This window comes from Lates calcarifer, linkage group LG20 (assembly GCF_001640805.2).
Source record: "Lates calcarifer isolate ASB-BC8 linkage group LG20, TLL_Latcal_v3, whole genome shotgun sequence".
NCBI lineage: Eukaryota > Metazoa > Chordata > Actinopteri > Centropomidae > Lates > Lates calcarifer.
In genome coordinates this window covers 17515176-17529964 of record NC_066852.1, presented here as the reverse complement: position 1 = coordinate 17529964, position 14789 = coordinate 17515176, and the positions used below count along the sequence as shown (strand labels likewise).

Below are 14789 nucleotides of genomic sequence, written 5' to 3'. Positions count from 1 at the left end.
AAAAAGACGTAAGGGGCCAATGACAGAACATGCCCTCTTACTTCAGTGTGAAGTAGAAACCAAAACATCGACTCTTTTGACAGATTGAGTTTTAAAGAGAAAGAATGATCAAATTGAAACTGAGCGAAATGGTGATCACGAGATGTGATCCTGTATGAGGAGGAGCCTCTTTACTGTGGCCTTTGAAAATGATGGTACCAAAAATGTTCCACTATGTCAGTGATGCCTTCCCACTAACAGCCCCTTAGCTACAGCAGCATATGAAGCAGAGAGGAAAAACCATACCATCTGCTCAGTACATTCCTAATCATTGGCAGGCCTTCCTTTATTGGCCGAATTCCTTGTAGGAACTGCTGATTTGTAAAAATGTGAACCCTTCCTCTCCAGCTTTGGCTATCCTGTGAAATGCATGTTTATATGTGTGTGTGTGAGTGTAAATACTTAGTGTGCTAATAAGTTTTAATTAATTGTGGGGTTTCAGATGGAATTGCTGGATAAATTCCCAGTGGAGGGAGGCCAGAAAGACCCTAAGCGCAGGATCATTCCGTTCCTACCAGGTAAGAGTTAAATACACATTGTACCCCAATGCCCCCCCCCACACACACACACACAAGAAATGGATTGTCTGAGATAAACATAAGAACTATTTTGATAATAATAATACTATCAAGAACAATGTGAAACACTTGTTGGCTTCATCTTCTGAAATTTGAGGATTTGCTGCCTTTTCTTATTTTTATCAACATTTTCTGGGTCTTGGACTGAAAACCGAGGACCCAAAATGTCTTAACAATTTCTTAAACTCAAGACATCATGTTGGGTTTAAGGAATTGTGACAGGCATTTTTCATTATACCTGAAAATTTCTAGACTAAATTCAGAAAATCTGAAAAATTGACAGTGAAAACCACTTTAAGTTTCAACCGAACTTATGATAAGCTGTCGCCAAAATATGTACATAACAATACACAAAGAACAGTGAGTCATCGCTTATCGCTTTAATCACTGTTTTTCCTTGTATTGTCGTGTCTTCGTCTCATTCCTTCTCCTTCTGATTTCACATTGGGATAAAATGTGGACAACAGTGACTCACAGATCATCCATGATAGACTGGATGAACTGGAGGAAAACATAATGTTTTGTTGGGTTTACATGCTGTCACAAAGGAACCAACTACAATTATCTGAAGAAACCATAATTGGCTGTCACCTCCCTGCTCTCTGAACCAAGCAAGAAGATGTTTTTTTCACCTATTCTTTAAACATTCAGCTGATCTCTCAGCATATGACCCCCAGATACACTGTTTTAGACAAGCCACATAGATTAACATTGGAGCCTTTGGGTGACATACTATCTGCCATTGTTTCAGTTAATAAAAAACTAGACTGTTACAGTGCATAACATTAATCATGAGTTGTTTTTTTGGCTTAGCTGCACCATTGTCCGGACTTGAATCATCATATTGTCTGAAACCTGCCCGGCCAAAATAATGATCTCTTCTTTTTAGTTTCCATTACTCTCCTGCAAGTCCAAGTGGCAAAGAAGTTTGTTTGGAATAAGGGCTTTGGGCATGCTCAACCAGTTTTTGAAATGGTTTTAGATTTAGATCCTGCTGAAAAGTAATTCTTTATGAGAGTTTGAAAGAAACCCTCACCCAAGGACCCCACCCACATCTCCCCTGCCATGCTTGGGACAGGAGGGGGGATAGGATTATTTTTGTGGCCATGAAGGTCTGGAACTCATTGAGAGAAGACACACACACACACACAGAGAGAGACTGTTTGATGAACTCTGAGTGGGATGGGAGGTGGGGGGTGGGAAGAGAGATAGAAAAACACTACTATTGCTAATACAGTCAGACACAGTATACTGACCATACTGTTTCTCATTCTGTTTACTTCCTTTCTGTTTTACTGTTAGAGCCTGGAAGATTTTCCCTTCACTTTCTCTCTTCCTGTCTTCCAGTGAGTGTTCATAGAATCTTTCACTCATCCTGTTTTCAATGGTAGAAAATTATCATTAACGTTCCTCCAAAGAAGACACTAAATTCCCTGCTGCTCTTGTGGAGCTGCTAAGACACCAAAAAGTTAAAGACTGAGTGGACTCAACATTGGCACCCTCAAAGAATGCCACTGTGGAGCTGAAAACATGTATACTTAGTGCCTGGATAAATCAAGGTTTTAGAGAATGAGTCTCAGATCCTGGATCAGGTCATACCCTCCTCTGAGAGGGATTCTAAGTTAACATTTGCCTGATCTGCAGAAGAATTTTCCTGACAGCCAAGAAAATCATTCACTTATGAAGCAAAAGTCTGGACTGTGGGCTGAGGCCAACCTTACGAGGCACGGAAGTGGTTTTCCCTTTTTGGTTTGGTTTGTTCAAGGCCTCAAGATGTTTTTACTCCTTTTGGTATCTCCACATCAGCAAAGTGGCTTGTCTGTATGTGTGCATAGTACAGAATTTCTGATCTCTGTTTTTGGCCAGGTGGACACACCAAAACCTTGGTTGCTGCAGTTAAGAGTCCGTCCTTGACCTCTAGGAAGAAGTTCCAAAAATTTCTATACTTGGCCATTTAAACCCATACCTAACTTCTTTGTCTTTACAGGAGATTGACCCATCTGTTATTTCAAGATTGCATGGTATGTGCAGACTGCCATCTGAATACCTCTCTCAGTGCCAGATTCCTTTGATGGGTTCATGCATGACATTTAGATAAGAGTGATAAATTTGATCCGTTCACCCTGAACCCCTGAGCGATGCTCTTTAAGGCAGTGTCAGCAGGTCAGCCTTTGAAAAAGAGCTGATATGCTTTTGACCAATTATCTAAAGCTGGAGTTGTTAAACTATGCGTCAAAACCCAAGATGGAATGTGGGTCTGTTTCTTTAGGGCCCCTGCATGATAGAAGAGGTGATATTATTTCATGAACTTGGATCCCAGAAGTAGACTATGAATTTGTAATTTAGGTTGACTCCCACAACCCCTTTTCCTCCCAATGATAGATCTACAGTACAAACTTGTTTCAGCATACTCGATTGTGCTGGGGATCTCTCTGCCTGCCACAGTAGGAGGCACAATATGTTGGACAGGTCAAGTATGATTCTGTGGAGCTGAATAGCTTATATTCCCCAGTTGGTTCTCTGTGAAGGACAGAAAAACACAAAATAACTGAACAACTACAACGACCTTGTTGTTTATGCCTCATTCATATCACATTCATCTCTTGTCTGCAGGGGAAAGCAATCACTGCTGCTGTCTGCTTGAATACGTTGCATTTGGTGCACCAGTGCCAGACCTGTCTTTTACAGCAGCTTATGAAGTTGTGTGTGCCCTTAGTCAGCAACTTATCAAAGAACACAGTAATTACAGCAGACACACAGACTATTCATCTGGCTTTAACGTAGAATAGTCCACAAGCACATGCCTGTTTGTAGTGTTAATGTAAAGTATTTGTGGCAAGTCCAAGTCAGTTTATATTTCAGAAAAGCTTAAGTCTCAAGTCATTAAATACAAGTTTTGTGACAGCAAGTCACTGTCGCCTAGTGCTTGCTCATGGTGGGATTTGTTGGGTCTCTCTCTGTAAATACCTATTTTAAAGAGTATGGTCTAGACCTGCTCTATATGAAAAGTGCCTTGAGATGACTTTTGTTGTGATATGGCGCTATATAAATAAAACTAAAATGAATTGAACTGAAAATTCACAAGTCAAGTAATATTAACTCTCAAATCAAGTCTCATTTGAGTCAAGTCTCACGATTGTTGTAACTGAAGTGTCAAGTTTTCAAGTCAAGTCTCATATTTGCAATAAGAAGTCACAAGAGAAGTGAAAGGTCAAAACTTGTCTCAAGTCCTCAAGTTTGTCTGCAGTCCAAATATTAACAGAATTACAGAACTGGTCTTATGTAAAGGTTTTAGTTTCACAAAATCACCCTCAAGACACAAAATAGGGTGAAAAAACAGGAGGAAGTCATGTGTTCCAAATCCAGTGATTAAAAACTGTGCTTAGAACAGCTTTACTGTGTGTGAGGTGTGTAACAACAATCCTCTCTGTGTTTCCATCGCTATCTGTCTCTTCTGTCCATCTACCTCCCTCGTTCTCCCCAGGAAACAAAAGTTGTTTGATACCCTTGGTCGCTGCTGGCTCTGAGATTTGCCATAACGTCTACCCTGCCTCAGCCATGGCTCCAAGCAGTTTTCCGCCCCTCCCTCCCCATCCCCAAACAAGCCCTTTTCATCGGCTGCACCCATGAGTTGCCTTGCATACAGAGTGGGCAGTGTTGAGTCAGTGCTTCTCTTCTGACCCCAGAGAGCTTTGGAAAACCATCAAAAAAGCTTTCTGTTTGAGGAGTGACGAGGGGAGGAGAGGAAGAAAGAGAGAAAGAGAGAGAGGAGGAAGAGAAGTAGGCGTCTGGGGGGTTGACTTTCAGAACTCTTTAGTTTTCAAGAGCTGTCCAGACAGTGCGTCCTTTCGACTGCTCTGCCAACACCTAAGAGATTTGGAATGTCCTCTCTCATTCGTCATCTACTCAATCTCCTTTTTAATAGTCTCCCTCATGTAGTACTGTACTCTTCTCCTCTGCACACACGTAGGTTCATCCTCTTGGGACCATGAAAGCTTTTATAAAATCCATGCAATGGAAGAAAAGCGACTAAAACAGAGGCTACGGGAACACCCAAGAGTTTGAAGATCTGTCTTTTCCAACAAAATTGTCCCACCTACTCATAATATTAGCTCAAATGAGCAGCCAACCACATTATTTGCTTGAGGTTGGATTAATCTCCAAACCAATCAGGTCTCCCTATTCACTAACAGCATCTGCACTGAGGCTTTTTGATATTATAGTGGATATTATAGTATCTTTATTCATATATTATAAAAGGGAAGTGAAATGAAAATTATTACCTGTATTTTTAGTCTTGGTTTCTTGTTTCCTCTCCTTACATGTATGTTTTTTGTCTTAGGTCTTTGCACAGATGACAGATGCACAGACGAGTAACACAATATTATATTCAAAATCAGACAATGTGACGATCAAAAACAGTCTCTGTGTGCCTGTTGCTTTATGTCAATATGTCATTCACTCTCTCTCTCTCTCTCTCTCTCTCTCTCTCTCTCTCTCTCTCTCACACACACACACACACACACACACACACACACAAAATAAAACAAACATTTGCAGTTTTGAGCTCTATGGGTTAAGGAAGTAACATGGGTGAGACTGTGGAGCTGTAGGTGGCTTGACTGCACAGTGGTCATGTCCTGCGAGATAGATTTGTGTTTCAGGAAGTCTGCCTTAAATATGCACTAAACAAACACCTTAGCCCCTTGATGGAGGTGATACATTAACTTCTCAGAACATGTCCTTTTTGCATTCAGGATCTTATTACAGCCTTGACTTTTTGCCCAGTTTATATGTTTCCATTAGAGCTGTCTCAATGAATTTATCGGAGAAACTTCAGCAGCTAAAATTAGGAGAAAATAGATGCTGGCTCTGAAATTTCCTGCATACCATTAAGTCAGAACAGTGTTTTTAAGAGGCCTATTTGTAGCCATTTCTTGTTATTGTTATGGCGACCCAGCTCGTCTGTGCCCGTGGTTATTTGTGCCTGGAGATAAGATGGGGGGGTAGCATTTAAGCTGTTATGCAGGCATAATATGCTTTCTTTCCCAAAATCATTTATTCATGACTTTGAAAGGCCAGCTATTCACCTAGGTCCTTACCCACCTCATTGTGCTGTCAGCGTTATTGATGACGCCACTGGATCTGCATGTGTCTGCATGCTAATTCACTAACCAAATTTTCTAAAAGCCACTGTCCTTGTTGTCCTTCATTCTTCCTAACATTTTGAAAAGCTGCTTTTAACAAGAGCATTGTCCAAATGAAAAAGCAATTCAACACAGTATCTGTGTACAGTACATAACAGTCATGCTTCTTATAAAGTATGACTATTAGAATATATTATATAATTTAGCATTGGAATACTGTTGCAACACTGATTATTTCTCTTCCTTACATAACATACATGCACATTTCCTGTATACACATTTTAAGAGTTTATATTGTCAAATGAAAAAGATTTTGATATTTTCAATTTTCTATTCTATCGTCTTCTGAGTCTGTTTTTCCTACTATTTTCCAGGGAAGATCCTGTTTAGGAGGAGCCATATCAGAGATGTGGCCATGAAAAGGCTACGGCCCATCAACGAGTACTGCAGGGTGAGTGTACTGACCAATATCTGACTTTAACCTGGAAATCAGCAAGTCATATTTCCCGAATGTCCATGAAAGCTACACTGGCCAGGGGAGCATTTACACGTTCATCAAAAAGTACGAGAATCAAGGTGGAAAGTACAGTGGTCAGAGGATAAGAAAAACAACTATCCCACCCACATTGCATCAACTTACTCATGAACAGAAAAATGGACGGTAATCTTTTCACCTCTGTGTATACATAAGCAACTCAAATAGCTGCTTCTTTCAGCGCTTTCAGAATTATTCTTAAGAACCAGACCATCTGGCTTCAAGAGAACTTACTTGTCGCTGAATAAATGTTTTGGTCTGTGATATTTCTTGAGACAACTCCCAAGTCTCAAATATGTCAAATTAGTATCCCATTACCTTCACCTGTCAGATTTCCTAGCTGTCACATGCACACACCAACCTTGTAGTGGTTGCACATGGTTATATTCATTAAAATTAAGCTCATGGTCTCACTGCAGGATTTACATAACAACAAGATTTATAGGATTACATTTTTGAAGAACAGCTGTGTGAATAATGCCATTGCCCTTGCCCTCTAATTTGGCAATGTGTATCGTGTGCCATACTTAACTCTCCGGAGCAAGCTTTTGTGACAGCAGGCACCCACCCTGCTAAGGTGTCCTAAAAGCTCCCCAGGTGCTCTGTCGCTGACTCTGACCTCCCTGCAAAGGGAGACAAACTAAAGGAGAATTTCTCTCAAGGGATCAATAGTTTATAAGCAAAAAATGAATAAATAAAAATAAATCTGTTGCTATGTAGCTAAAAGAAAAGATGATGTCATTGTAACACCCAAATGTTCAGTGACCCATCATGATCCCCCTGGGCAAGAGGATTTATAGATGTACTTATGACGTTAGGTTGCTGCCAGTGACAGAAGAAAGACAAGATAGACTCTTGTAGAACACATAAGGGCAGTGTAATGTATCGGTGGTGTCCCTTTTAACATTTGAAATACCACAAACTCTTTCCATCAGTTAAGAAGAAAAAAGATAATGTAAAACCTGTGCATTATCCAGTCCATTACATGGCTTTTTACCAAAGAGATTAATCACTTGGCCTCAAGAAAGGGGAAAAAATGCAACTGTGCATACTCTGGCTCAACTAAAGCAGAACTGTGACCATAAAACTGCCAATAGCTTGCAAATAATCACCACAATTTGACAGAAATGTAACCACGGCAACCTAAATGAACATATTATGATTGATGTCCAGCCTCTTAGCAACAAGACAAAGTTTTGTCTTGTTGCAATACAAAGCAATAGCTGAAGATTTTCCATTATTCTAAATTAGTATGCCAGCTGTTTATCTGCACTAACCAAGGAGTCAGTCTGTTATGCATCCCAAAGTCATTACATTTTATGGTCAAACATTTACAAAATGAATATTGTGGCCACAAAGTCAAGTGCTTTAGGTGTATGTTTAGAAATACAAGGGAAGATGAGCTGTTGTTTTACCTCATGTTGTTGTCAGTTGAGAGTCATGGCAAAGCGCTTGCAGGTGCTGAGCTTGCATGTTTTTGTTCAGTTTTACAGGCTTACCTTAGGGCCTCTAAACCATCCACACTTACTTCTTTTCTCTCTGTCAGAGGGAAAATTTGCGGATGTTTTTACAAGTTAGTTCTGACTTCATACTCACGTCTATTTTCACTTGTATAATTTTATCTCCATAAAGAGCCTCATGAAACCATCACTGTACAGATTAGTTTCTGATACAGTGCTGATAGACTTTTCTGTCACTTCTTCCTCCCTGAATAAAATTATCAATTTGCAAGGCCTCAGAGTGAAGGGAAAAGCCTTTATGTATGATACTCCACCAAGTGTCATTGGGGGGTTAAAGGAATGTACAGCTGGTCTAGGCAACATCTTTAACCACTTATGTGAAAAATAAGTCTGGGGGAGGAGTAAGTAAAGTTGTTGGTTCATGCCTGTGGGTGTGGATGTTTATGGGAATAGCTGGGCCAGTTTTACATCAGTGGTGTTGCTGCGCTCAAAGTTTTTAGTGTGGAAATGTCTGAAAAGTAATTCAAAAATTAAAAACAAAGTAAAGAGACAGTGTACAGGCTTCCTGATTCCTTCTCAGTTTTTGGTCCAAAGCACCTGTCTATAAGATTTTATGGTGTGCAAGGACTTTATTAAAGGAGCCATCTGCCAGTTTTGGAGTTCAGCATTCTTTTACTCCCCAAGAGCTGTCTCCAGTGGTGGAAAGCAATGGCAATGCTTTGCTGCCAGTTCTATCACTTTTTTTTCTACTGAAATTTGCATGCTAACCAGCTAGCCTTGGCCCAGTCAGTCTGTCTCGTCACTTTCCAGTAGTAACTCACTGTAGCATCCACACTGCTCTGAAAAAGTAGCACTCGTATTGTAAATGCAACAATGACCATAGCTCTTGCCAAGCGACCATCACCACCACCCACTCCTGACAAGAAATCATGTCTGGCACCAGAGAAAACTTATAAAAATCGCCCCTTTAAAGTAATATTTGAAGACAGAACACTCAAGAGTATGTGAGAGCATTATGTGGATTGGAAATTAATACAGTCCTGTCACTCTGCTTTTAAATTCAAGCATTGGGAAGTCACAACTCGTCGGCCAATGCCAAATGTTCTTTCGCACATCAACACTGTCTAATCATAGATAGCTGATAATGATTCACAACATCATTCAGCCCTTTGATAGTGCCATGCAGGTTGGATCTCAGAATTCAGCTTTACAGTGTATTACAGTAACTGCTGAAACAAATCTGAACTTGACTATAAGCACAAAAACAGCAGTTTCATCCACCCCTACATGCAGTCAGGTTGACAAGGTGAAACTTCATGTACATGTTTTTCTTTGGGAAGAGCTGAGTCAGCCCTTCTGTTGTGCAGCTGAGGCTTTAACCTGACTCATGGAATTTCCCTGGTTGTGAAGTCTTATGTTTTCATTCAAGTCAGGAAAAACAACAAAAAAAAAACATGGAATCAGGGATTGTTTGCATAAACCAAGAGTAAAACTGCTGAGGTACAGTCACACAGCTCGATGAAATGCATCACATCAAAAAGTATACCAAGTAATAAAGCTGTTTTTCACCTGACTTTCATTAGTCAGTATTAAGGTATTTGAAAGGATAATATGTTTGTAAGTAAAAGCATTAAGATTTTGTGTAAATAATGCCCCAAAATGTTCCTTATTCTGGGGCCAGAAAATAACCCCAAACATTTGGACAAAAATTGGATCAAAAATTGACACTTCCTTTAGTGGATGATGCTTTCTGACAAAAAAAAAAAAAAAAAAACATTTTAAACCTCCCTTTGTTTGAGGATCCCTATTGGCTGTATGTGTCCACATGTGAGACGTTATTGAGCACAGATACAGTCACAATGCACTGTACCTTTTTATAGGAATGCATTTCCATTTCCTACTTTTCCTTGGAGAAAACACATATGCGCGCACGCACACACGCACACACACACACAGAGACACACACACACACACACAATTACCTTAATGCTGCCTGCTGTAAAGAACACCCATAAAGTCCATTTGCTGTAATGTACCCCGAGCCTCCCTCCCGTCTACTCCCTGGGGAGAATTGTAATGAGCGGACGGGTCACAGGCTGACACGAGGAGAGGAATAAATCTAAGTAGAGGATAGCCAGTCCTCTGACCTCAGGCACAGCGTAGCACTCTGGGCCTCAGGACTAGACGATGTGAGGGTCCTCTGGAGGTCACGAGTTAAAACTCTTATATCAGCTGCTTAGCTTCTGTGCCTTATGATATGGATGCAGCTACAGTAAAAAGATTTCTTTAGGTCATGTTAAAACATAATAATCTATATATACCATAAATCAACAAACATGTATGGGGCACACATGCACACTTGCACTCTTTATGACTTTGCAGCTAATGGAAAACACTGGATATACCCTGTCTATGGCTATAGTCCAACTCCTTTCCTTCGACACAAGCTGCTGCCGTGAACTTATGGTTATGACAGTGCAAATGTGGTACATGGGGCAAGGACACCTTGGCTGGTTTTGGCTTCCATTCCACATCCATCAGTTCTGACGTTCTAGCAGTGTGTGTCAAAGAGGAGACAGGGACTCTGCTACCTTAAGGACAGGACCAAAACACTTAGGAGTATTAAAATCAGAGGTAGAGGCCAGCAGAGGAAGCTTGATGGATAGCATTTAGCTTTGCTTGCCAGCAAATGGAAGGGGAAGAAGGTGTGGCCTAGCTCCCTTTGCTTTGAGTCAGTCAGTCAACACAGTGTCATTGGCGTCAGTTATTCTGTCTTCTAGGTTTGGGGGATCAAGCTGTTAAGGTGATTATCTGTCTCACTGCTGCCCTTTAGAGCTTTGGTTGAAAGAGAGTGAAAGACAGACTAGGAGGGGCAGATAAAACACAGACTCTGGAGGGAACTAAAAAAAAGGGATAGAAAATGAATCTATGTGATAACATGACTGGCCTTGTGTGGGAGTGAGAGAGAGATCACACCAATAAAAAGAAAACTGAATGTGGCTGTTTGTCTTTCATCATTCAGCCATGTTGTCAGGGCTCATCTCTCTGCTGCTAGTGATCCTCAGCAGAGGCGTGAGATGAGGGAAAGAGGCTGATGAGACAGATCAATGAACTGAGCTCAGGACCAGAGGCAGAGAACAGAACCAGCTGGTGTGATTAAAAAACACTTCAGAAGGAGAACATAAAATTATTACTCTGAAATCATCTAACTTTTTGCTCCTCATATTACAAACTGAACACCAGTGAGGACAATAACAATAAATAAAGAAACTGGAGAGACATACACATACCTCTGCCCATTAAGCACTATCATCTAAAGATATTATTTTCATATTACTGGTGTGCTGGTTGGTTTACTTGTCATCTGAAAGTCCAAGTGTGTTATTCTTTTTATTATTATTTTATCATAAGTCAACACAGTATGGGAGTTTAAAAAAGTGTGTGAAATTCAATTTCTCATGAAAATCTATTATATTGGAGTTATGAAACAAGAATGAATGCAACTTAAATGCATCCAATAGCAATATTGCACACAGGTAGTTGATAGGACAGACCAGTTCATCTGTTCCATTCCTTGTCTACACTATAACAACACAGGAGGTTAGTCTGAAAATGCCCTTAAATACTGTATGTAGCAATTGCGTACTCTGTGACTTTATGGAGGCCAGACACACAATGAACTCCATGTTTAACCTCTGGTTGACTTCTGTACATACTGAAGACTGTAATTGTTGTGTGATTACCTAAGTCTCCTGCTATCCTTTGTGCCTGCAGGCCCTCATTCAGCTGCCAGTCTACATCTCCCAGTGCGAGGAGGTCAGAGTATTTTTTGAGACCAGACCTGAAGACCTCAACCCACCCAAGGAGTAAGTACCATGCATGGACACGGATACACACACTCAACTGTTACACTGATACACACAACACCTGTCATTGTTCCCCTGACTGATGTCATGTCACGTCCCGTCAGCATTTACCCCCAGTCTGCCAGTAATAAGCATTCATTACACCCTCTAATGGACATGATTTCATATTGTTGCACTACTTCCTGTTGGATTTTCCCAAGCAGAAACACACTTAATGGGTCCTTTTTTCAAATGCTGAGTTTGCATGTAAGCATGTAGCTGCAGCTCAGTTCAGCCAGCAGGTTCCAGACAGCTGAAAGTGCATGGCTGCTCTGAAGGTGTGCAGACCTGCTCTGTTGACTCTTGTCAAACTCACTCCACACATTAGCGTCATACTCAGCGCTGACATTTACTATGTGCTAAAACCAAGACATGAGTGGGCTGGGAGTGCCAGCCTCCAACACACACAAGCATGTGTTGATAGACATAACACACACACACAGGTCTCGGATGCCAGCGTGTTGTTATTAAGGTTACCAGCACCTTAAGGGCAGTGGAGGTTATGGGTGGCTGGTTTCATAATGCAGAGCTCACATTTTAACCCTAGAGATGGGTTTTACACCAACAGCTGTCAGCTGAGGCATTAGTTTTAACCTTTCTGTCATCACACATTGACATGTGGGACCAGGCGCTGGGAAGTTGCCTAAGGCTGCAGGAAAATTAGTTGATGAAGTCCCTGTTATAGATGCCATGAGTACATGTTGGGGAAGCACTGAGGTAGTGTGTAAAGAGGACAGTGTATTTTTGAATTTGCAAGACATGGTTGCCAAATCTGAATTTGAATATGAATATAACATAGCTGTGCACTCTTGCCAGTTGCTATAGGAGAAATTACCACTTAACAGTTATTACACAGTAATAATCTGAAATATTGTTTTCTGAGATATCCCTTGAGCTGTTGCATCAGTATCCACTTTATGATGCTTGCATTGTGCATTGTGGAACAATAGACTAAAGGAATATCCAATGTGGACACAGCTTGCACTTAGGAAAAGCACTTTCTCAAGCATGGCTTGAGTGCACCCAGTCGCATTTGAACTGACCCAGTGAAATAGCAAAATGTAGCTCCACTTAAAGATTAATTTTTAAAACATTTGACCCCAAAGCCAGACAAGAGTCTACACACAGTATTATTAGCATTATTAAAAATGTTATGCTTTTCACTGGCACAAAAATTAGACAATCCCTGTGACAGTTCAGCCTTATGTTCACTGTGTAGTCATTCTCTTGTAAAGATTAGTAAATAACATTATGTAATCCAATTATTAACACATCTCGTGAAAGCATATTCACATGCATACCCTTGATTAGCGAATGCCCATCAAGACTGACTTGCACCAAATGAGCAGCAAGGGGTTCTTGTTCAAGGACATTTAACAGGACACATAGCTGTTATGGGGATTGAGTCTGCCATATTGTCATCTATAATTCGGGTGGATTTAATGTCACTTTGAAGTGTGCTGTCTGTTGCAGTCGCACAGTTTACTGAGCTTGCCGTACTGCCTAGGCCTCCAATGATGATTTTTGTGAATGCGTCATTCAGCAAACTAACGTTCTGTAACTCTCACATAAGGAGAAACTTCATATCTGATCAATACGAAAGTATTGATAGAGTATCATGTTATTATTTGTAGATATGCAACATTACACCTCTCCCTACTTCTAATGCCAAACTACCCTTTGCAGACCAGACTAAATGTTTGTGCTGTTAATTATGGTATTATACAGTGGTGCGAAGTACATTTACTCAAGTACTGAACTTAGCTACCATTCCTCCTTATACCAATGGTATTATAAAACAAGGCAATTCTCAACATAAAATGTTACTCACAGACCTACTCAGTATGCACAGTGAAGAAAAGTTCATATTTCCTTTGTCCTCTTTGATGTGGGGAAACTTCTCTCTCTGCAGTGGCTGTCTACCAGTTCTATAATAGACATATCTCTGAAATGGCAGTGGTAATTTTCTGATAGTAAATGGCCAATATGTCTGAATGAATTGAAGGTCTGCCAGCAGACTGTTGATATGTATATATAGTTCTTGACAACTAGACCTCTCTCCCTCTCCTCTCTCTTTTCTCTTTCTCAAACATGCACTTTGTCTTCTGTCCTCCCCCCGGTGAGGTTGCCAAGGACACATACCTCCTTACTCCTCATACAAAACCCCAAGCATGTGTTGGGAGAAGCAGGAAAGAGAGGGAGCATTTACTTGAGGCGGATGGATATAGGAAAGACCTTGGTTTGTCTTTATTGAAATTGGATTACTGCTTTCTGCTAGTGCAGCCTGTTGTTGGCTGACTGACAACAGGGCTGGTGTACAGACACAGCAGCCACTGTGGGAGAAGATTTATCACAGTCTATAAATCTACTGCACTGAGAGGGACATCTTAGACTTTCTCCTTAAGAGCAGCAAAGGTAGAGGAGAGGAAAAGGAGTTCTTAACTGTAAAGAGGAAGTAGAGGATCCAGACGTAGTAGCAGAACTAGTAGTAGAAGTAGTACTGGAGAGAACAAGAAAAGGTGAGTCAGAAGAGAAGGTGTCTGTAGAAAAGTGGAAGTGTTGCAACAAGAATGGGCCATGGAAAGGAAAAGAGAAAGTGGGGGAGATCATGTGGAAGAAAATAGAATAAGATGTGGACTGAGATGGAATGAGAGCTAGATGGAAAGAATGAGAACTAGCTCATGTACAACTAGGACAGAAGAAGGTGAAGGGATGGGTTAAGGAGAAATGAAGGGGGTGGGGAGTAGAGGGAGAGAAATGGTGAGAAGAGTGATTTCATTAATCATTCAAATCAATATTGTACAAGTCCTCTGTGGTACGGCACCTGTTTACTGTAAGGTTTGGCTCCAGGTGTAGAAACTTAATAGCTTCATTTTAATAGGCCTCCTAAAATCAGAGCCCAAAGCGAATATATGCACGTACTGTCCTGTAGTAGAGGTTTTGATAGATCACCTTTAGGTCACCTTATTTGCTTCTTTTCTGTAATGTCACACCTACCAAGTGTTTTTCTAACGATTTCTCTGTAGTTATAGTCTGTTCTCCCATTTATCATGTCAGTGGCAACCATGTTTGCTTGATGTGAATTTTCCCATGAAAGTTGAAATTTAAGTTGGCCTCATTTTTTG

At 40.7% G+C, this 14789-nt stretch overlaps 1 protein-coding gene across 4 annotated transcripts in view; it reads left to right on the top strand.

Moving 5' to 3' along the window:
• Window positions 1-14789, top strand: part of sh3pxd2b (SH3 and PX domains 2B) — a 37582-nt gene that overhangs the window by 12613 nt on the left and 10180 nt on the right. For all 4 annotated transcript variants that reach the window (XM_018691365.2, XM_018691368.2, XM_018691366.2 and 1 more), the window contains exons 3-5: window positions 482-557; window positions 6139-6215; window positions 11534-11625. In XM_018691365.2, the coding sequence (XP_018546881.1) occupies window positions 482-557; window positions 6139-6215; window positions 11534-11625 (245 nt within the window). The remainder of the gene's footprint in view (window positions 1-481; window positions 558-6138; window positions 6216-11533; window positions 11626-14789) is intronic.